Source organism: Cucurbita maxima, unplaced genomic scaffold (assembly GCF_002738345.1).
Source record: "Cucurbita maxima cultivar Rimu unplaced genomic scaffold, Cmax_1.0 Cma_Scf00004, whole genome shotgun sequence".
In the NCBI taxonomy this organism is placed as follows: Eukaryota; Viridiplantae; Streptophyta; class Magnoliopsida; order Cucurbitales; family Cucurbitaceae; genus Cucurbita; species Cucurbita maxima.
Window position 1 is genome coordinate 6,610,117 of NW_019272020.1, and position 23,622 is coordinate 6,633,738.

The 23,622-nt window shown below is 34.9% G+C and overlaps 1 protein-coding gene across 1 annotated transcript; it reads right to left on the reverse strand.

Annotated features, from left to right (window-relative positions):
* Nucleotides 1–432, reverse strand: LOC111477732 (inner centromere protein-like). Its single transcript, XM_023121610.1, has one exon. The coding sequence runs from the start codon at nucleotides 430–432 to the stop codon at nucleotides 1–3; it is 432 nt and encodes a 143-aa protein (XP_022977378.1).
* Between the last annotated feature and the right edge of the window lie 23,190 nt (nucleotides 433–23,622).

Consider the following 23,622-nt stretch of genomic DNA (forward strand, 5'->3'; position numbering starts at 1 on the left):
TCACTTAGCTTTTTCTACCATTCTTCTATTCTCTTTCAGCATTTTATCTAGCTCTTCTATTTCTTTCCATGCTTGTTCTTCTTTTTGTTTTGTAGCAGTAAGAGCGGCTTTTTTCACTTTCTCAAGCTGCACATCAACATCATCATACAATTTCTTGCGTTCTTCCTCTATTCGCCTCTGTATTTCGAATTTAGTCTCTTTAGAGTTTAGCCTTTCTCCAACATTCTTTTGAATCAATTCTTCCATCCTCCTAATTGCATCTTCTTCTAACTTCTTTTTGCTGTCACAGGTGACCTCCTTCTCTTTTATCTCCTCTGCTTCTGCTACCTCTGTCGCCATATTCTGGACCTCCAAGTCTTCATCTTCTATTTTCAAACATTTGTCAACCAATGGCTTCATCTTTGCATGAACTGAGAACATGTTATTCGCCATCATTTGTGTATTCATTATTAGGCCCCTTTGTTGATGATAGATTCTGCATGTTCCTTCTTTGATTAAGATCACCAAGCGCTTCTCCTATATTTGCCCTATGCTTAGCAAATTGTTTGTGAGATTGGGGACATAGTAGACATTTGTCACGGTTTGTGTGATACCTTCAACTTCGAATCTGACACTCTCTTCCTTCAACTACCAATTTTGAGCTATTTCCCAACGTGACAGTGTGTTTGAAACTTTCATCAACCTTAACGAACCATGTTTTGTCCCCAGTCATATGATTTGAGCATCCGGAATCGAGAAACCAAATGCCTTCTTTTTCAACTTTACTTTTCTTTGTGTATGCCATCCTAGCAATTTTTCCTCTTAAAATTTAGCATAATTGGCAGCTTCTTTTTCTAAGCCCAAACATTCAAATTGGTAATGTCCTTGCTTTCCACATCGAAAACAGTTGATTTTTTCTAACCCCAGACATTCAAATTTATAATGTCCTTGTTTTCCACATCGAAAACAGTTGATGGCTGACCGGTTCACAAAAGATCTACCTCTTCCCCGTCCTATAGTGTAACCTCTTCCTCTCTATAATGTCCCTCTGTCTCTTCCTTGTCCATACCTTAGTACATTCTCCACCTGCAGAACCTACTCTTCACTCTTATCAATCACCTTTTGTTCATGTACAAGCAAAGATGCCTGTAATTCATCGACGGTTAATTGGTCAATGTCTTTGGATTCTTCAATTGAGTATACTACGAAGTTGAATTTATCGCTAAGACTTTGAAGTATTTTCTCAACAATTTTGACATCCGACATATCTTCTCCGCAATTCCTCATGTCATTAGCAGTAAACATAACTCTTGAAAAATACTCAGAAACACCTTCTCCTGCTTTCATCTCTAAAGTTTCAAATGTTCTGCGAAGTCGTTATAGCTGGGCTCGCTTCACTCTAGCATTTTCTTGATACTTGAGTTTCATTGAGTTCCACAATTGCTTGGAAGTATCATTTTGAATGATAGTTTTCATAATACTCTTATCAATGGATTGAAAGAGATAATTCTTTACTTTGAGATCTTTGAGCCTTACTTCGTTGATTTCCTTTTGCTGGGCTGCACTTAGTGGTTTGTTTCCTTTTGCTTCCTCAAAACCAAGTTGAATAGTGCTCCAATATTCCTTGGAACGCAAAAGATTTTCCATGACCAAACTCCAATGCTCGTAGTCTCCATCGAATTTAGGAACACATGTTGTAGCAAAGCTTCCTGAATCACTTGCCATTTGTTCAGTGTTTTTCCTCTCAAACACTCAATTTGTGTATTTCTCCTTCACGTCCAATTAGGCTCTGATACCAAATGTTAGGAATGGGGAGAAATCTTTCATCCTATTAACAATAAAATTGGCTATTATATAGCGATACATAATCAAATCGACTAAATCTACTATGACTAAATCTAATTCAAATAACCAAATCTAATCTAATCCAAATAACCAAATCTAATCTAATCCTAACAAATTCCATGTGCCATTATATAAGTTTAAAAGCTTAGATGGAACTTTGAGGTTATACATGAATTCATCTTGTCTAACCAATCACATTCAATTTTTGTACCATCAAGAAGCATTTTTCATAAAAGACCTCAACGCCAACTAGCTTAGAAGCATGTCCAATTGAAGAAAAATATATTCGGGTAAGATTTGAGGGTAAGTTTAAATTTCCTACCTATAGTCCCTCTATACAAAAATTAAGCATTTCATTAGTTTTAATGAATTAAGTTTAACATTTTTTAAAGAGTCACCTAATAAGGACTAGAGGGAGCTGAGGAAGAGGGTTGAGTTTTTGCTCTTTGGTTGACTTCCAAATCGACTCCAAAATCAGCCACGATCACACAAATTCATTCCTCCAAAATAATTTCTTAAGCCTGAGGGAAGTATAAGGAAGAATTTTTGTGAAGAAGTCATGTCTTAAAAAGGTCTCAATCAACTTAACGAATAAGAAATTCTTGTGGGTTTACACTAGCGTGAAAACATATTTTTACCAAATTTTGACGAGTTATAACTCGAGCTACATCACACGAAAAGGTAAGATATATCGTAGTTGTTCCTTAATATAACATTACCGAGTTTCATGAAGAAATGAAGAGGAAAAATGCTCTAGAATAACCTGAAAAGGTCGAGTATAAAACGACGGAGGAATACACGGCCTGCGTCCTTATCATTTTTGAAGAAGAAGATGATGACATGGTTGGTTCAACCAAACCGGCCACGTCAGCCTAAATTTCAACTCCCTCTTATTCTAACTTTCAACCTAAATTTTATCCCTTTATCAAGACATGCTCTGATCAAATTTTTTATGGTTCTAAAAGTTAGACTCTCGAAGAAAGCTATCAAAGAAAATTTAGAGTAAACTAGATACCCGAAAATTTAGAACCGAGATCTTGAGCATCAACTAAGAGTTAAGTAGCCAATTTGAATTTTTCTTAAAAAATACTTATATAGATTGCTTGAAAATAAATATAAACCATATATTAACGTATATTTAAAGGGTCATAAAAGAAAAATACTAATAACCATAATACCAAACATAGCGTTTTGGGTTTTCCTCTAGAGTCAAGTAATGGTAAAATAACCCAATTAATGGACTATGCTGCAAATAAAATTTTAATGTTGTCATAATATGACGTGTAAAACATATACATGAAATTTTATTTTAATGTTGGGCATATGACAGGTAAAACATATACATGAAAGTTTGTACTCATTGGATAAGGTTAAGTAGCTAAAACAGGTAATTGTATACCATGACCCTAATGTCCCTATAGTAATGTAAAGCAAATTCATAACCTATATAACCTTTAAATGACCTGTGGTTTTAATAGAAGGGTTAAGGTGACATGTTTAGACCACGTATGAAGTTCGGTAGTCATTAGAATTTTTTTAGGGATTGAACCAAGAATAAGTGTAAAATGACAAAAATTTTCCTACATGCCTAAGCATTGAGACCAAATGAACTCCAAATGATCTAAAATTTTATACACTTAAAAGGATATAAGAGGTTACACAAGATTTTAAAGTCATTAGAACACATTTATGGGCTGAACCAGGACTAAAGAAAAAATGACCAAAATGCCATTAGGCTAACCAAAAGTGTCAATGTTCAATGGCCTCCAAATGACTTAAAGTTTTAATTAAGTCCTATATATATGTACATGAAGTTTTATTCAAAAGTTTAAAAAATTTGAAATACCTTAAGAATTTAAACTAAGAAATGTGTGATAAATGACCAAAATGACCCTTCATTTAAGGATTCTAAAGAATTTTCAAGGCCTTAAAATACTCCAAATGTTATGAACCCGTTATGTACGACCTTAAGGATAATTATGTAAGTTTCTAAGGGCAATAAAATATAGTTGAAATTACTAAACTACCTCTAAAGGCGCTTAATACAGATCTATGATTTGCCGAAGTACCTCAAGAAACATGTTATGATTATTATATATACTTAAACAAGCTATTACGATAAGTTCATGTATGCATGATCTATGAGCTTGAATTAGGGTTAAGAAATTATGATAAGGCTTATGTGTAGTTGTGCTCTAAGATTAACCTTTGAAATAAGAATCCAATAAACTATAAGACTAGGAAAATACTCCAAAGGTATGTACCAAGAAAAGAGCCAAACAAACGATTACCAAGACTTAAAAGAACATGAAAACATAAAATATTATAAGGACCTCCTGACAAGAACATGTTTGAGGGTATGAACCAAGACTCAAGTAGTAAAAGATGGAAATACTTGTAATAACCTCCTCACAAGAATTCATGAAGTTTCCACGAACTCAAAAGTTTTATGACATGTACGATGTTATGAATTACTTATGCTCATAAGGATTATATGAATACATGCTTTAGAGCCATATGTTATAAGTATGCATTACCTTAGGGTGCTACCCAAGGACATGAACTGTAACGACCCTATTTTTGCTTCTGAAATAAAATCGCTACAATATGCATTCCTTAATTACCATATATGGAAAATTCTTTAAAAACATTTTAAAATGATGTCATGGTTTCATATAAAAATCGTTACACAAGAACCAAAAAAATAAACATCACGAAATTTAAATAAAAATAAAAAAGTGAATAAACAATGCTCTTGTTTATCCTAAAGGTTACAAGAAACATGTATAATGCATATAACCTAGCTTTAGTCCTGCAACCGTCACCACAACGTCGCCATTCATGCAAGGTTGTGTTTCCTTGACCTAAAAAGTAAGGGTAGTACATGGTTTAAGTAGTTTAAGAAATACCTAGTAAGCGAACCCGCTACTGCGGTTAGGAAATACAATCGTGCTTGCGACCTATCATAAAACATCATTTCATGGCCTTGGTAAGAAATTGTAGTGTAGATAAAACTGGATGTGTAGTACTTCTCTACACACGGCCCATTTATGTGCACCTGGACTTTCAAGCGAGCTTTTATATATACCCTTAGATCTAGCCTTCAATTAGCGTACACTCATGCTACAAGTATACCACAGAGGGAGGGAAGCGTGCTTAGTCTTGTGGTGTATACAATATCATATCATAACACCATGACAAACATAAATGTTTTAAGGTACTTGTCCGTACTAATCATAACATAGAAGTACCTCGATGTAGGAAACATACCATATGCATGAGATCCTCATAGTTTAAAATCATGACATGTATCTGTGATGCAAGACATGTTTTCGTTCATTTTATTATAACATAATCATTTCATGTCATAAGATAAGGTAGTATACGCTATTACCATATTTTTTTAACCATGTCAGGATGGTTGAGTGGTCAAAGGTGTCTATGTTTGTAAGAGGGTGTGGGTTCAAATCCCGCATGTTTTTCACAAAATGCCTCCTTCACATAGTCTAGAAGATATTTTCTTGCAACAAGAGTCCTATAGAAAATCCGTCGTAACTTTATTTTCTACCGTTCAATCTTTGCCAAACCTGAGTATGTTCTAATGAAGTCATAACTCATCGAATCATCGAATCCAACTACCCAAATTCAAAATGGAGGTCGGTTGCCTGCTGATCAAAAAAGATATTTCTCGAAAAAATTTTAAAAAACTCAACCTCATATTCATGACGATTCTGGAGATTTCAATAATGGTTTAAGCTCCCTCTATAAAATTTGAAGTAGGGACTTTCATTTGGAGCAAAAATCAAGCTCAATTGAACCTTCAACCGTGAGTAATCAACTAAATGTTAATAACAAGTACTTATAGACTCAAAGGTAAGTCTGATCATGCCAGCTCTCATTTTATAATTTCAAAATTTATGAGAGTACTCAAATACTGGAGGAGAAACATATTCAAGAAGTCAGAAAATAAGAAATACTCGATCATACTACAATAGAAACAAGTAATATACATATCAAAAGAGAAGCGGGGGGTCTCAGCTAATGAAAATTGACATAAGAGTTGAAGATGGAATAAATAGCCTTTTTCTAAGATAAAAAAAATTCAAACTAGAAGAATTCTCGATCAATATGGTTAAGAAACTTACTCCTAATAATTTAAACTAGCTAAACCTAATTTTACATCAAATAATTTAAACTATCTAAAAATAACTATGAGCAAACACTTTAAAGTTAGTCTTAATAATTTAAATAGTTAAAAATAATTGTGCATAAATACTTCAAACTTGACTCAAAAATTTTAAAGCAGCTAAAAGTTAGTCGTACTAACCTTAAACGCTTCCGAAGAATTGAAACTAGGAGGGAAGGGTCTGAGCATATCAGACCCAAGCTGAATTAGCCAAAATTTTGACCTAGAACTGTGAAAAAATGTATACTCCAACTGACTTCAAACTGTTTAAAGGGGATGAAAAAATAAAGTGAGGGACCTTACTTTTTACGGTGGAGGTCAACCCCCAACTTTTTAGTTTTAAGCCATGTGAGACATTACCATTCCTCTTTTTATTTCAAAATTTTGGGTTATTAAAGGAAAGTTTAATGATGTTATGAAGAGATAGCTAACTAGAGTGCTAAGGCAACTCAAAAATTAAGCATCCTACCTCATATTTAGAAAAAGGAACATGAGATTGTTTGCCTCGTTCTTAAGTCTGAGAACCTGACTCAAGTCATAGATTATGAATCCTTACAAGTAATGGAGGTTTTCTGTACTAGAAAAATGGTCTTTGCAAAAACAATCAAGCACAAGATACTACGTGAAAATAGAGGGAAGAGACGAGGGAGAAATACTCATAGTAATTTCATTATTAAGGCCCTCGAGAACGAAAGTTCCTTTTAGATGTGTATGATGGAATAATCCAAAAATTAGAAACTAAAATGGAAGGAAAATTATCCTACATTTCTTAAGTTGAGAAGTGAGGAGTTGGCCCCTAAAGGAGGTTCCTCCCTTCATTTTATTATCCCACTTGAATGGTTCGAAGCCAGTCGGAGAATACACTTTCTAACGACTCAAGACCGGCATTTTGGTTGATTCGACTTGGGTCTGATATGCTTTGACATTTTCTATCTAGTTTCAACTCTTCGAAAATATTTAAGGTTAGTATGACTACTTTTTTAGCTAGTTTAAAATTTTTTAGTCAAGTTTAAAGTATTTATACATAATTAGTCTTAGCTCATTTGAATTATTAGGAATAAGTTTAAATTATTATATATATAATTAGTCTAAGCTAGTTTAAATTATTAGGAGTAAGTTTAAATTATTTTATTCAAAACAAGGTAAGTTAAGTCCCCTAGTAGAATTCTAATTTATGATTGTTATACCATTTATAAATAATTAAATTTGAGAGAGCAGCATTAAACTAGTATTAAAAAACTTGTAGTAGCTTCAGCCTATGCCAACCAAGTAAGTGATTTTACTATCGGCTCAATTGAAAAACTTGTCTTATGTATGACGAACCATGCTCAGTGGTCCTTACGCGTGTCATTTATGCTTTATTATGTATGATGATGTGATGATGTTATATGATGATAAAAATGACGTTATATGATGATGTGATGATGTATATGATGATGTAATAATGTATATGATGATGATGTGATAATGTATATGATGATGTGATGATGACATGATACGGTGATATGATGATGATGATGATGTATGATAACATGACGATGTCATACTTATGATGATAAGATGACTTAATATGACGTTATTATTAAGATGATATGCATGTAAAATGTCATGATACATTATGGCGATGATTTTCTAAGTCACCATCCTAGTTATTGTTATTGATGACGAACGTATAAAAGTCAATGCATGCATGTTACTTAGAGTAATATGTGAATGATGTATAGGGTTTTGTCACAAAGATGATTTAAAGATCAAAACTATACGAACCTCATGCATTTTGTGTGTACATATACATCGGGTTACTTCCCCATTGATGATGATGAGTACGGCGCGTACACTATGATGATGATCATAATCATGCCTCGCACGACACTTGGGGGTATGCTGACCTACAGACGTCACCATAGACAACTAGCTCAACTATGATGGGTCCAGGAGAGGTGCGAACTACATGGGAATCCACGTTTGCACATGTGGGTCATGTGTAGAAGAGTGCTACACATCCAATTTTGTCTGGACTAAAGGCCATCTTTATGATGGTTTAAACGATAGGTTCCTAGACTATGAGTTGTATGTGTTTGCATTTCTTGACTCCAGTACTGGGGTCACTTACCGAATAATTCTTAAAATACTCAAGTCATGTGCTTCTATTTCAGGTAAAGACAAGACATCCTTGACACGACTAACAATGGCATTGCAAGTAGAGACCATGACATGTGTATAAGATAGTGGTATTTTATGTTTTCCTAAACTTAGGTTAGTATAAGGAGTTTTTGCTTTTAATGTTTCATTTGTTGTATTTAATATTTCATTAGGTTGGTTTAAAGATGTTTTTGAACATGTAAGTCCATAACGATTATGATAAAGTTTTAAAGGTTTAATTCTGCATAAGAGCATAGGTTATGACGACGTTAGACATTTTAGGTTAGAAGAAATCTAGGGTCATTACACTAGTATTTGAACTACTACTTTTGGACTAGGAACTCGAGGACTTTTTCAAAAGATAAGAGTTTATAAGCTGGTGCCTTGTATGCACAAAAAAGAAGTTCTCCACCTTTGCAATATACAACAAATGAATACCATTGTCATTTATAATTTCAATTATAAGAATATAAATTCGGCAAGGATTCGTACCAACCAGACCATTCACCCCACGTTGTAAATGAAATGATGCACACTATTATGTTATTCTCTTCCACTACAAACGTTCTAGTTTTGTGCACTTTATAGTCATTAATACCCTTAATTGGTATTAGAGCATTTAAAGGCAACCTTTCTACACCACTTATTCTAAAACCTTTGATAAATGGTTTCAAGCGACTTTGTAAGTCTGACTTAGTTCATGAATGTTTAGAGGTTTGATATTTATAATCATAGTTGAATACTACATAAATTGATGAAGTGATGAAGTGAAATCTTACAACAAAGACTAATAGATATTTGCCTTACATTACGGCTTAGCATATTTGCGCTTTTATTAAAGCCAAATATATTGTATTCATTTATTATTCTTTCCTTTTATTGTTATTTCCATATTATTTGTAATTTACCATATTGTATTCCATAAATGATTATAAATGAGAGAATTCTCACCACCATTTAAGCGTTGTGGATTCAGCAAACATTTACATGGTATCAAAGCCCCTTCGGTTAACAACCCTAATCCTTTCTTATCTATGGCTTTTGAATCCTCTTATCATCTTCTTTCTTTCAATACTCTCATCCATATGGTCACGATCAAACTTTCTTCCCCCAATTATCTTCTTTGGAAAAGCCAACTTCTCCCTCTCTTTGAGAATCAAGACATGCTAGGCTATGTTGATGGAACTATGGTTCCACCACCTCGCTTTGAACCAGAAACCTTCTCAACACTCAACCCTAAATATTTGGCATGGAGAGCAGCCGATCAACGACTTCTTTGTCTCTTACTCTCCCCTCTCACTGAGGAACCCATGGTTGTTGTTGTTGGTCTCTCTACTGCACGTGTGTTTGGTTTGCGTTGGAAACTGCGTTCAGCCATCATTCGAAAGCTCGTGAACTAAGACTCAAGGATGACTTGCAGTTGATGAAATGTGGCACCAAACCTGTTGCTGAGTATACTTGTGCCTTCAATAAAATTTGTGACCAACTTCATGCCATTGGCAGACCCGTCGAAGACATTGATAAAGTGCACTGGTTTCTTTGTGGACTCAGCACCGAATTTTCAGCTTTTTCTACTACTTAGATGGCTCTCACCCCTATCCCCTGTTTTACAGATTTAGTATCTAAAGCTGAAAAATTTTGAGTAGTTCCAGCGTTCCCTTGAGTCCTCTGACTCCACTCCTATAGCATTCACAGGCACTAATCGTGGTCGCACCCATGGAAGCCACCTTACTTCCTTTAGCAATCAGCGAGATCGTTCTTATTCTCACAACAACAATTCTTCCAATCGAGGATGAACCCACTCAGGTCAAGGTCGTCGACCACCTCACTGCCAAATATGCCACAAAGAGAGCCATTATGCTGACCGCTGCAACCAACGGTATCTTCAACGTAATTCTTCTCATGCTCACCTTGCTGAAGCCTTTAACACGTCATGTTCTATTGCTGGACCCGATGCTGCTGATTGGTTTTTGGACACTGGGGCTTCGGCCCATATGACTGTCGACCCATCTATTTTGGATCAATCTAAAAATTACATGGGTAAGGACTCTATGATCGTAGGAAACGGTGCATCCCTACCCATTATCCACACCGGTACTCTTTCTCCTGTTTCAAATATTCACTTATTAGATATCTTAGTTGTCCCTCACCTCACTAAAAATCTTCTTTCCATTAGTAAATTATGTCTCATTTTCCTCTCCGTTACATTTACTAATAATATTATTACTATCCAGAATTGTCAAATAGGAAAGGTGGTGGCAACCGGTAAAAGAGATGGAGGGCTATATGTGTTGGAGCGCGGCAACTCTGCTTTTATTTCAGTCCTTAGAAACAAATCTTTACGTGTTTCATATGATTTAGGGCATGCTCGTCTGGGACATGTGAATCATTCTATTATTTCTTTTTTAAATAAAAAAGGTCATTTTTCTCTTACGTCTTTATTGCCTTCTTCATCATTATGTAATACTTGTCAGCTTGCAAAAAGTCATCAATTGCCTTATTCCCGCAATGAACGTAGGTCGTCTCATTGATGATTATTCTTGATTTACTTGGCTTTACCCTTTAAAATTTAAATATGATTTCTTTGATATTTTTCTTCAATTTCAAAAATTTGTGGAAATCAATATTCTTCTCGTATCAAGGTATTTCAAAGCGATGGAGGTACTGAATTTACCATAACTTGTTTCAAAACTTATTTACGTAATTCTGGCATCCACCATCAGAACTTATTTAGGGACCTTATAAGATGTTTTGGAACACATATGTCCATGGTAGTGTTTTCAGTTGAACTTTATATTTTATAACGAAATTTAAACGCTTATTTCTACACAAAATCATTATGTTATGGTGACAACAGCAACTCTAGGTAAGCAGAAATTAAGTATCCTTACACAAAGTCACTAATTTATCCTTAATGTTAATTCACATTTGTCCTTTGCAATCTAATTCAATCTTCATGGGCACATGACATCAAATTATGTAATACTCGAATTATTAGATAAATAAATAAATAAATAAAATAACAACATAAGGGCAAAAGGGTCATTTTCCCTACTCTGATACAAGGGTCTAGTTGTTTGGGCTAAGAAAGAGAAAGAAAAGGAAAAAGAAGGAGAGAGAGAGAAAGGAGAGAGGGGAAGAAGTTAGGGTTTGGGAGAGAGGAAGAACAAAGAAGACAAACTTACGTTGGAGATCAAATCCAAGGCAAGAAACTTTGAAGCAATACTTCTCTCGGTGTTGGAAAAAGAGTTTGGGTGGTGGATACACTCATTCCGGCAAGAAAATACGAGAACGGACAAAGTAAGGTTTTGAAATTCTTGTTTCGATTTTATCTAGATTTGAGGAGTTTCTTGAGCGTTAAATCTGAAGTTTTCGAGGTATGTAACTAAAACTCGTATTTTTTCCCAAATTCGAACTCAAATAATAAGACCTGTAATTACCAAAAAAAATACAAGAAAAATATATTTTAGAAATAGAATATGAGATCTACAATATTCGTGAAGAAAACTTGTTAATTCGGATTACGGATTGGAAGATATAAAAATCGAAAGAAAATAAATTGAAAACGCCAAAACTCACGTTTCTGAAAAAAACAAATGCAGGAGGAGAGAGGAGGCATCACCGCCACGTGTCGGCCCACGTACAGAGGAGTGCGACAGGACCGACGAGCGACACGTGCCAACCACAGGCTAGAGAAGCGCATCAGGCATGTGCAACCGGGTCGGCTTGAGTCTGAACCACGCGAATCGAACTGATTCGGCCGCTGGCCCGTGACTGCACTGGAAGTCGCGCATGGACACACGTGCGTAGAAAGCCACGCATGCGTAGAAAGCCATGCGTAGTACACCCTCTAGAGCGCATCAGCGCGCATGTAGGCACGTGAGTGACCTTTTTCCCTCCGCTTGACCTCCGTTTGCTTGATTTTCACCCTGATTTCAACTCTGATATTATTTTTATGTGAATTAAGACCTATCAAGGAAATTCCAGAATTTTTGGAACCTTTTCCAGCAATTAATTCGAGCTTGGAAAGGCACGCGTCAACCAAGCAAGTAGCCATTTGGATTCCCACGAGCAGTACTTGTAGGAACCGCTTGGAATAAGCATGCATGCTATCATACCCATAAACTTAGCTAGCCGAACCGAGCTATTAGTATGGAAACCATGAAAATGAAATAAATAAGGAAACCTATGACTTATAGATATGAATGATTAGATTGAGATTCTGATAATGTATGTATGCATGAGGAGGTTGGGAAACTTATGAAATCTACGCCCCGGGTGAAGATGGACGTTATCTTCTCGTTGAGCATGTTTGTTAACATTGCATGAACTGCTGCGTGTTAACTCCTATGCATGATGATTGCTTGTGTTATCTTTCTTGAGGAATAGGAAGAAATTGGGAGCTTAGATTAGAGTGCATATGACTAAGTAGACTAGATGAGACCCTAGATTGGGGCACCTCTAGAATATCGTGCATTTAGACCCGCAAAACGAATACTGACGGATCCAGAGCCCAGAATTCGAAACCTGATAGGTTTGTGAGACCTTGCACGAGAATCCTAGAGATGCATGAATCCAAGTCTAAGCCACCAAGTTCGACCCTAGAAAGAATAGTAGGTCACCACGGTAACTGTAGGTAGCCCGCTAGAGTTGAGCAGTGTGGATGGTGTCATAAGAACCTCCACTTCCCTCTCTGCTCTGATACCGTACTGTCGAGATAGAGGTCCATTACGAAGATCGTTGAGCTTGGCAGATCTGAATAGGGAAGTGTGACAGGTGCCCAAACCTAGTGGTAATAGCTAAGGGGTCTTCTGAGCAAGACTCCTAGGCTGTAAAAACCCGTCCCTGAGTGGGGGACGTGGAGCCACGTAGGATGACTTAGTAGCTGACCGGCACACAGGGGGTCGCACCTCGAATTTAGTAGATGTATGGTCCCGTGTGAGGGTTGTCAGCTAACCTCCACTGATGATGTTCAGAGAGAGTGACGTATTCAGATCCAGCCATACGATCCCCTCAAATTTACTTATGAGGTCGCGCCTCACCTTAGGCCACTAATCATTTCACTACATAAGATGGGCAAGCCTCCTAAGATAAAGAAAAGAGAGTTTTAGCGTGATTAGCACTCACTAGAACCCATAGATAAGACCGTGTATACCTGATAAGATAAGGATGCGAAAAGAGCCTACAAGTAGTAATAAGAATCACGGAGTTCCAAATGGACCTATTGTCAAGAAGATTCAAAAAATGTCATGAAGATTCAAAAAAAATATGTCAACAATAGAATTCAAACCTACGCGTGAAAAGCTTAATTGATTTCAAGTTTATCGCATTAACCACTCAAGCACATCAACATTTGTTAGAAAAAACGATGTTTAATTTCATAAATTATGTAAAAGTCAAATGGTCAATTTGACTTATTCTATGTGAAGATTAAAGGGGATCGGGAATAAATCCCGTCCACAAACATATCGGGATTGAATCTCGGCCACAAATGTCTTTGTCAGGAGGTTATAAATACCCACAATATGTTATGTAAAAAACAGATTCGTGGATGAATGTAATTCAGATCTCAAATTGAGACGTTTCCCTTAGAAATCAGCCTTGAACAAGTTAAATTGTGAAGTGACTCAATTTAGAACAAGGTTTCCAAATCTTGCTTCTAAATCTTGGATCATAAGAGGTAATCTAATTCTAGCCCTATCTCTTGATTGATCCAAATTTCGTATAAAGAGGTGTTAATAATTTTTGATTCAAGGGTTCTTGCTTCAACAAAAGTTTGGATCGTTGGGCTGAGAATTATGGTTGCCTTATAAATTTGGTATCAGAGTCTAGGCTTAAATCTTTTGGCTGACTCTAGAATTGATTTTATCTTTCATTTCTACTCTTGTTTATCTTTTCTTTATATTTGTTAATTTATTTTCTTGCTGTCATTTTAGCCATTATTCATCAACTTTTCACTTTTTTCTCATTTTCTTCCTAAAGATCACGTTGAGATCTTGAAAAAAAAAATCTTATCATATTTGTTCTTACGATTGTGATTATAAACGATATTTATCATTTTTTTTAGATCATTTGCATGTTTATTTGAAGATCAAATAAACTTCGATTCACATCTTTTTCTTCATCCATCTAAATCTAGAACCGTTGTGTTTGATATATATTTTTTTTCTTTTCCTCATAATCTAAGCTTGAAGATAACTTCTAAATTTTTCGAATTCTGTAAAAAGAAGAGTTAGATCGTTCTTAAAATTTTCATGTCCTTTCTTTTTGGAATTTTTTTTCAATGTGCAATTATATCCAAAAATATCTTCGTGTCCCTTATTTTTTTGTTCACGTCTTGTTTTATTTTGTTGTTATTTCATAATTAACTTATCTTGTTTGCCTTGAATAGCTTGCTACTATCAGAATTGCTTTACCGATATATTAGCCTACCTTGATCATAATTTAGTCACTTTCCCAAACAGCCTACCTTTGTGTGTATGAACACGAGCGTCCCTGAGTGTAAAATCAGTGAGTTGAGTGTGTGAGGTCCTAAACATATTCCACTAATGTTTGTACAATCATGAACCAAGATGGAGGAAATGGAGGAGAGATCAATGAAGCTAGGTGGAGAGAAGCACAGGTCGGAACAATTACTCGTTTGAATCAAGTTATTAGTACATTGATAGACCAGATGGAACGAATTGAAATAGCCTTAGGTAATCTTCAAGAGAGGGAAGTACTCTTGAATGAAGGAGTTGAAAATGAAGAAGATGACAATGTCACCCTTTTAGCGGGACATAGTCCTAGGAGAGGGAGAGATGTCGGTCGAAGGAGAGGGAGAGGAAGAGTCCGAAGAAGGGGGAGAGAAATTTTAGCACCAAAAAGAATTGAGAGAGAGTACTAGTATGAGAGAGAAAAAGAAAAATGAGTCGAGGGGCTAAAGCTAAAAATTCCAACTTTCTATGAGAGATCTAATCCAGAGGAGTATTTGCAATATGAGAGCAAAATTGAGCATGTCTTTGATTGCAACAATATCAGTGAAGAAAGAAAGTTGAAGCTTGCTGTGGCTGAATTTTGTGATTACGTCATTATATGGTGAACATCTTTGAAATCAGAGTGGAGGAGAAATTATGAAGAACCAATTGAAACGTGTGAGGAATTGAAGACATTAATGAGAAAAAGGTACATTCCTAAGCATTATTCTCGAGTACTCAATAAAAAATTTTATACTTTACAACAGGGATCCAAAAGTGTTGAAGAATATTATAAAGAAATGGAGACTCTTATGAATAGAGCATGTATTGATGAAGATGAGGAAGATACAATGGCTAGATTTCTTAGTGGGTTAAACAGACAACTTGCTCATCAAGTGGATAGGCAAGCGTAATTTGATATGCAAGAATTGTTACACCTTGTCAAAATCGAAGGGCACCTAGCTTGGGAGAAGGAGAACTCCAAGAGGTATGGTATTTCAAAGTCTACTACTTTCGACACTTGGAAAAAGAATGTAAATATTGAAAAGATAGATTTCAAAGTTGGAGGCAAGTATGATCTTGACAAAAAGAACAAAGCTGAGACCTCCAAGGGTAAAGAGAAAGCGGAGGAATATAAGGAGATTCGAGAAAGAAATAGAGACATCAAATGTTGGAAATGTCAAGGAATTGGTCATCTTAGTCGTGATTGTCCTAACATGAGAGTCATGATCATCAAGAATGGACAAGTTGTCACAGATAGTGAGGAAAGTGACCATGATGAGCTAGTTGAAGAGGAAATCCAGGAGCATGAGGAGGAACTAGAAGATGAGAGTCATTTGGTATTTGTAACCAGAAGACTTCTTAAAACTCAAGTTACAGAGAATGATGTTGATGATCAAAGAGACAACCTATTTCACACAAGGTGTTTAGTCAAGGGGACTCCTTGTAGTCTTGTAATTGATAGTAGAAGCGGCACCAATGTCATAAGTACAATGCTGATCAAAAGGTTGCTAATTCCAAATCAACACCATCCTAAACCTTACAAGCTTCAATGGCTCAATGATAGTGGAACAATGAAGGTAACTTCTCAAGCTTTAATATCTTTTACTTTAGAAAAATATAAAGATGAAGTTCTTTGTGATGTTTTACCAATGCATGTTGGAGACATATTGCTTGGCCGACCATGACAATTTGACAGGAGGGTTATGTATGATGGCTATTTGAATTGGTATTCTTTTGTAAAAGATGGTAGAAAAACCACTCTTGTGTCTTTGAGTTCTGTAAATGTATTTGTTGATCAATTAAAGTTGGAAGAAAAAAAGAAAGAGTTTGAGGAAAAAGAGTTGAGTGAAAAAATAGAGAAAAATCAACGAGAAAACCATAGTGAAAAAAAGAATGAAATTGGAGAAAAATGAAAGAATGTGAGTTGTTTGGCTATAGTTGGAGAGGTTAGAAGGGCAATGTTCTCACAAAAAAACCATCTTTATACTTGTGTACAAGGAAGGATGTTTGGTCTCTAACGATAATAATTTGTCTTTTCCCAGTATGTTTCAATCTCTTTTACAAGAATTTGATGACGTATTCCAAGATGAAGTCCCTAAAGGACTACCTCCAATTAGAGGTATTGAACATAAAATAGACTTCATTCTAGTGGCTATAATTCCTAATAGACCAGCTTATAGAGCCAACCCAACTGAGACTAAAGAAATTCAAAGGTAAGTAGAGGAGCTTATGGAGAAGGGCTATATACGAGAGAGTTTGAGTCCATGTTCGTACCAGTCTTATTGGTGCCGAAGAAAGATGGAACGTGGCGCATGTGCGTGAATTGTAGAGCCATCAACAAAATCACGGTAAAGTATCGACATCCTATTCCTAGGCTAGACGATATGCTTAATGAATTACATGGTTCATGTTTATTTACAAAGATTGACTTGAAATCTGGATATCATCAAATTAGAATGCATGTAGGAGACGAATGGAAAACTGCGTTCAAAACTAAGTTTGGATTGTATGAATGGCTTGTTATGCCTTTTGGGTTAACTAATGCTCCTAGTACACCTATGCGCTTAATATATAATGTTTTAGGAAAATATATGAGAAAGCATGTTGTTGTTTATATTGATGATATTATAATTTATTTGAAGATTTTGCTTAATCATGTGGACCATGTTAAATTAGTTTTGATTACCCATAGAAAAGAGAAATTTAATTTTAGGAAGGGTAGTTTTTGCATGGAAAAAGTTCACTCTATTGGCTTCATAGTTGGTAAAAGTACAGTAGGTTTGGATAGAGACAAAGTTAAATTCATTATGGATTTGTCATCACCAAAAAGTACACGTAAATTTCGGAGTTCTCATGAGTTAGCTAACCTCTATAGGAGATCTATAAATGATTTTAGAACCATAACTGAACTATTGAATGACTTAGTAAAAAAGAATGTTGTTTTTAAATGGGGAAGAATGCAAGAGAATGCATTCAATTTGCTTAGGAATAAATTAAGCAATGCATCATTATTTGTTTTGCCTAGCTTTTATAAAACTTTTGAAATTGGATGTGATGCATGTGGTTTGGTCATAATAAGTGTTAGTTTTAATTCAAGATGAAAAGCCATTAGTGTATTTTAGTGAAAAACTAAATGGGGCAACATTGAAATACCCTACCTATGATAAAGAATTGTTTGTAGTTCATATATTGCATGTGCCGCAACACTACTAGCAAGATAAGGATAATACAGTAGCTCATGTGTTATCTAAAAGGTATGATCTCTTTACTTCTCTTGCTGCAAAAATTCTTGGAGTTGAGCATATTATTGAATTATATAGAGATGACCAAGACTTTATAACTATTTATGCATCTTGTCCTGCAAAAAAAGTGGGGGATGATTATTATGTATTTCATAAATTTTTAATTACTAAGAGTATGCTTTGTATTCCTAAATGCTCTATAAAAGATTTGTTTCTGAGAGAAGCATATGATGGTTCTTTAATGGGACATCTTAGGATTAATAAAGTTTATAAGATGTTGCATAAACACTTTTGTTGGCCGAAGATGAAGCATGTGGAAGATAGATTTATGGATGATGCAAAACATGTTCCTGACTTATTCTTTAAGAAAGTAGTTTAAAGTTTATAAGATGTTGCATAAACACTTTTGTTGACGAAGATGACGCATGCGGCAAATTGATTTATGGATGATGCAAAACATGTTGCTTGACTTATTCTTGAAGAAAATAGTTTATGGATTTACTACACTTCATTTGCTTCCTATTCCTACTAATTTCCTTCTAATATTTTTGTGAGTGAAGCATTTAGATTTGATCAAAACATTTCAAAAGGAGGTGACGGAAAGAAGGTGATGTTTTTTTTTATTCGAGGATGAATTCTTCTGGAGAGGAGGAAGATGATAAAAATCACGGTGTTCCAAATGGACCTATTGTCATGAAGATTCAAAAAAATATGTCAACAACAGAATTCAAACCTCGCGCGAAAAGCTCAATTGATTTCAAGTCTGTTGCATTAACCACTCAAGCACATCAACATTTGTTAGAAAAAACAATGTTTAATTTCATAAATTATGTAAAAGTCAAATGTTCAATTTGACTTATTCTTTGTGGAGATTAAAGGGGATCGGAAATAAATCCCGTCCACAAACATATCGGGATTGAATCCTGACCACAAACGTCTTTGTCGGGAGGTTATAATTACCTACAATATGTTATGTAAAAAACAGATTCGTGGATGAATGCAATTCAGATCTCAAATTGAGACGTTTCCCTTAGAAATCCGAGCATCATATTTGTCATTTCTAAGTTTCAAGCAATTCTTGTGGTAGAATTGCACCCGAGCCATTTAATCAAGCCTTGATCAAGTTAGATTGTGGAGTGACTCAATTTAGAACAAGGTTTCCAAATCTTGCTTCTAAATCTTAGATCGTAAGAGGTAATTTAATTCTAGTCTTATCCCTTAGTTGATCCAAATTTCGTATAAGGAGGTGTTAATTACTTTTGATTCAAGGGTTATTGCTTCAACAAAAGTTTGGATCGTTGGGCTGAAGATTAGGGTTGCCTTGTCAAGTAGGTTTCTTACTGAGTATATTTTTATACTCACCCCTTTCCCCCTTTTTTTTTTTTCAGGTACCAGTCGATACGGGGAGGTGTTCGAGAGCTGCACTGTCACAGAGGGGTGTCATTCCAGAGCGTCAGTCCCTTGTCGGTCTTTTAGAGTCTTTTGTATTTCATTTTATATTTGTACTTCCTTTTGTAATAATTTGAAACAAATCTTTTCTGTATTTTGTTTTAATTAAATGGTATTTTTATCTTTTACCCTACTTTTCTTTTTTTTTATTTTCTTTTTGTTTGTTTTAATTTCATCTTTTTAGTCACGATTCAGTTTTTCGAAGCCTCGAAAATCGGGTCGTGACAAGATAAGTGATAAAAAAATGATTTAATTCATCTAATGATATCAATTAAATCTACTTTTACCTAAAGAGTAATTCACATTGACTGAAGTGTCAAAATGACTTTAGAAAAAGACAAAATGGTAGAAAGGGTCTAAAATTTTTGAATGTATGCAATCCAACCAAATAAACTAAAAGGAGTTGGCATTGGAGAAAGGTGCGGGTCGCGGGTTGGGTGGAGGCATGGGTCATGGGTCGAGTTGGATTATGAGTTAGGTGGTGGATTAGGTCTATTTGGGTTGTGGATCAAGTTAGTTTTGCTCGTGGACAACTAGGAGAGTGAATCAGGTTGTCGATTTTGTGCTAGAGTTAGGCCTAGGCGGGGGGAGGATGGGTCAGGGCTTCACATGCATGAACTGCATAAGAGAGGACTTCAGGCTGAGCGGTGGACGTGGGTTGGGTTTATGCATAGGGGAGGGTTGTTCCAAACCTATTGTTTGGGCGCTGTTTACTTGTTGCCCAATTTTTGTAGATTTTTGTCCAAAATTTTACGATGGATCGTGAAAAAAAATTTCTAAAACACAGAGAAATTTTTTTGTATTTATTTATCCCGCCCAAATCAAAATAATTGATAATGAAAATTAATGAAATGAGACAACAACAAGAAATTTAGATATTTGACTTACAAGAATGGTCTCTTCTAACATCGATCCCTCTTTTATTGACTGGATCTATGTAATATTGTATTTTGATCTCGTCTTCTACTTTATATCAAATTTAAACAAAACCGTTATTTATTTTGAAATTGTTTTATATTTAACTGTGATGTTTGTAAGTTGATTTTTATTTGAAATTTATCTAATTGTCATCTTTTATTTTTATTTGACTTTCTTCTTCGTCTTTTTATTCATGGTCTGTGGTTCGAAGCCTCGAAAATTATGTTGTGACATTACCCCAACATTTCAAGCCACTTTTGTGATTGAAGAAAGTTCATTCAAGATATAAGAATATGACTAAGATATGTTATGAAACAATATGACTAAGATATATATGTTATGAAACGATATGAATAGGATATGTCTATATGACTATGATATGTTTATGAAATGATATGATTATGATATGTTATATGAATGCTATGATATATGTTACGGTACTGTGTTCTCGATGAAATGATATGTTATGTGAATGATATGATATATGTTATTGTACTAAGAGTTTGATAAAATGATATGACTATGCTATGTTATGTGAAAGACACAATATATGTTGTGGTACAATACGTTTGACGATATGTTTGAGATATGATACATGAATGATATATATATACACACTCGTTATGATATGTTATGTGAATGATATGATATATGTTATTGTACTATGTGTTCAATAAAATGAAATGACTATGATATGACATGTAACACCCTAGATTTCAGGCGCCTAAAGTTGCTACTATCATCTTAGTCTAAGCCCATATGCAGAATACAACTCTTAAAGCATCATCATTAAAATAATAAATTTCAAACATAAGTTTCATCATTGAAAGCACTGTCATAGTCATACATGTTCAACACATAATTAAGAATTGAAATTTAAAACGATAATGAAATAAATTTAAAACAAGAAATGCATAACAATCCATTTTAACCTCAGGCTAAGAAATTAAATATGCTTCTATCCTATGCACATGTCATGGTCTTTGATTTGCAAAGTCACTGTCAACCGTACACGATTCCTTGCCTTTAGCTGAAAAATGATGTAACACATGGCTTGGGTATTTCAAAGAAAATGATGTAGCACATAGCCTGAGTATTTCAAAGAATACTTAGTAAGTTGCCCCATTATAGGGGCTGTGAAAATATGCAAACACATGTAATAATACTCTAATGACCTATCATTAAAACATCCAAGGGGTGGCCTCCATTCTAGACTAAAATGAATGTGCAGTACTTCCCTACACATAACTCACACGTGCGAGCATGAGTTCCAAGGTGGTTTGTACCCCCCTGTACCCATCATAGTTAAGCTAGCTATCCATAGCGACGTTTGAAGGGTCAGTGGACCCTTGAGTGTCATGCTTGACATGATCACCGTCATCATCGTAGTGTATGCGTCCATACTCATCATCATAAAAGGAGAAGTATCACGATACTTATGTACATACAGAAATGCATGAGGTCCCTCTAATTTCTCATCTTTAAACGTTCTTATGACACAATCGTAGTTTCATCCTTATATTACTATTTATAATATATGTGTATTAGCTATCCATCTTAACATCATAATTTTGTGTAGGGTTCTGTCCTAGGCCGACGTAATGCAATATGGCATTCATAACATGCATCTTAACTTATATATGAAAAATAACGTCATATTAAAGAAATAACATCATGCATCGTCATCATCAAACATCATTATCATATTGCTATCGAAATACATCATAATCATCATCACAAAACATTAATCATCATCATACATCATCATATGACTCCTACACGTCATCATATATCATAGATCATACGTCTTACATCATAATTATAAATTATAAATTATAAAGAACACGTGCAAAGTTAGATCGCAGGTTGGGTCGAGGCATGGGTTATGGGTCAGAGTTGGATTATGGATTAGATGGTGCATTAGGTCTATTTGGGTTGTGGATCGACTTAGTTTTGGTCGTGGACAACTTGGATCGTGAATTAGGTTGTCGATTAGGTGCTAGAGTTGGGCCTAGCCAGAGGGAGGATGGGCCTAGGCTTCACGCACATGAACTGTGTAAGAGTGAACTCCAGGATGAGCAGTGGACGTGGGTCGGGTTTGCGCGTACGAGAGGGTTGTTCCAAACCCGAGACAGGTTCAACTTCAAAACTATTGTTTGGGCGCTATTTACTTGTTGCCCAATTTTGGTAGATTTTTGTCCAAAATTTTACGATGATCGTGATAAAAATTTCCAAAAACACATAGAGAATTTGTTATATTTATTTCTCCGGCTCAAATCAAAATAATGATAATGAAAATTAATGAAATGAGACAACAACTAGAAATTTATATATGTGGCTTATAAGAAGGGTCTCTTCTACATTGATCCCTCATTTAATTGTGGTGTTTGTCACTTTATTTATATTTGAAATTTATCCAATTGTCATCTTTTATTTTTAATTGACTAGCTCTCTTCTTATTCTTTATTTGCCAAGCCTCGAAAATTAGGTCTGTAATATTACCTCAACATTTCAAGCTACTTTTGTGATTGATCAAAATTAATGAGAGTTCATTCCAAGTTAGAAGAGCTAGTTGCTTTTAAATAGCTAAATTTGTATTTTTATTTTTATTTTTATTTATTGATTTATTATTGTTATTATTATTATTATTTTTTTTTTTTTAAAGAGAGGACCAAAGCATAAATAAAATCCATGAGAAAAGAGAGGTAAGTAATTAGGTTTATTTCATTGATGGATGAGAGTGCATATAGAAGTATGGATTAGGGAGAGAGAGTTAATTGGCTTCACAAAGCTGGCAAGATTTGCATTCCCAAGGGCCTTCACGTGGAATGAAAATGATCCCTTCATAGATTTGAACCATCCATATGTCTCCACACCTCCACTCTAATGCCTTCAACTTCACCTCTGCTTTGATCTTCTTAGCAATCACTCCCAATATAAACTTGAAAAATATGTAAATCACATGGTTGAAAACTTCCAACATTACAATCGCCTTGTTATCCACCCACAGCACTCATCTTTAACTTTAAAAAAACCTTGACAACACTACTGTTTTGTTATGCTTTGCTTTTGACCAACTATTTACTACCTTTCCGTTTATATAGACTTATGGCACACCTCCTTCTTCCTTTAACTCCAACTTGCGAATCAACATCTATTATTTTTATGAATCTAATTTTTGTACCCGAATAGTGTTTTCATAGCTGTCTCTACCTATCAAGTTTAATAGATAACTACGAATATAATTAAACTATCTATATATATATTTACTTAGGATTCTCCATAAATTAAAAATAGAAATTAAATTGATGATGAAGATTGTTTTCTTTGAGACAAGTCGGAGCAAACATAAATTGGCATAAATTTCTACGCTATAAAAAAAACCAAAAGAATAAGTAAACTT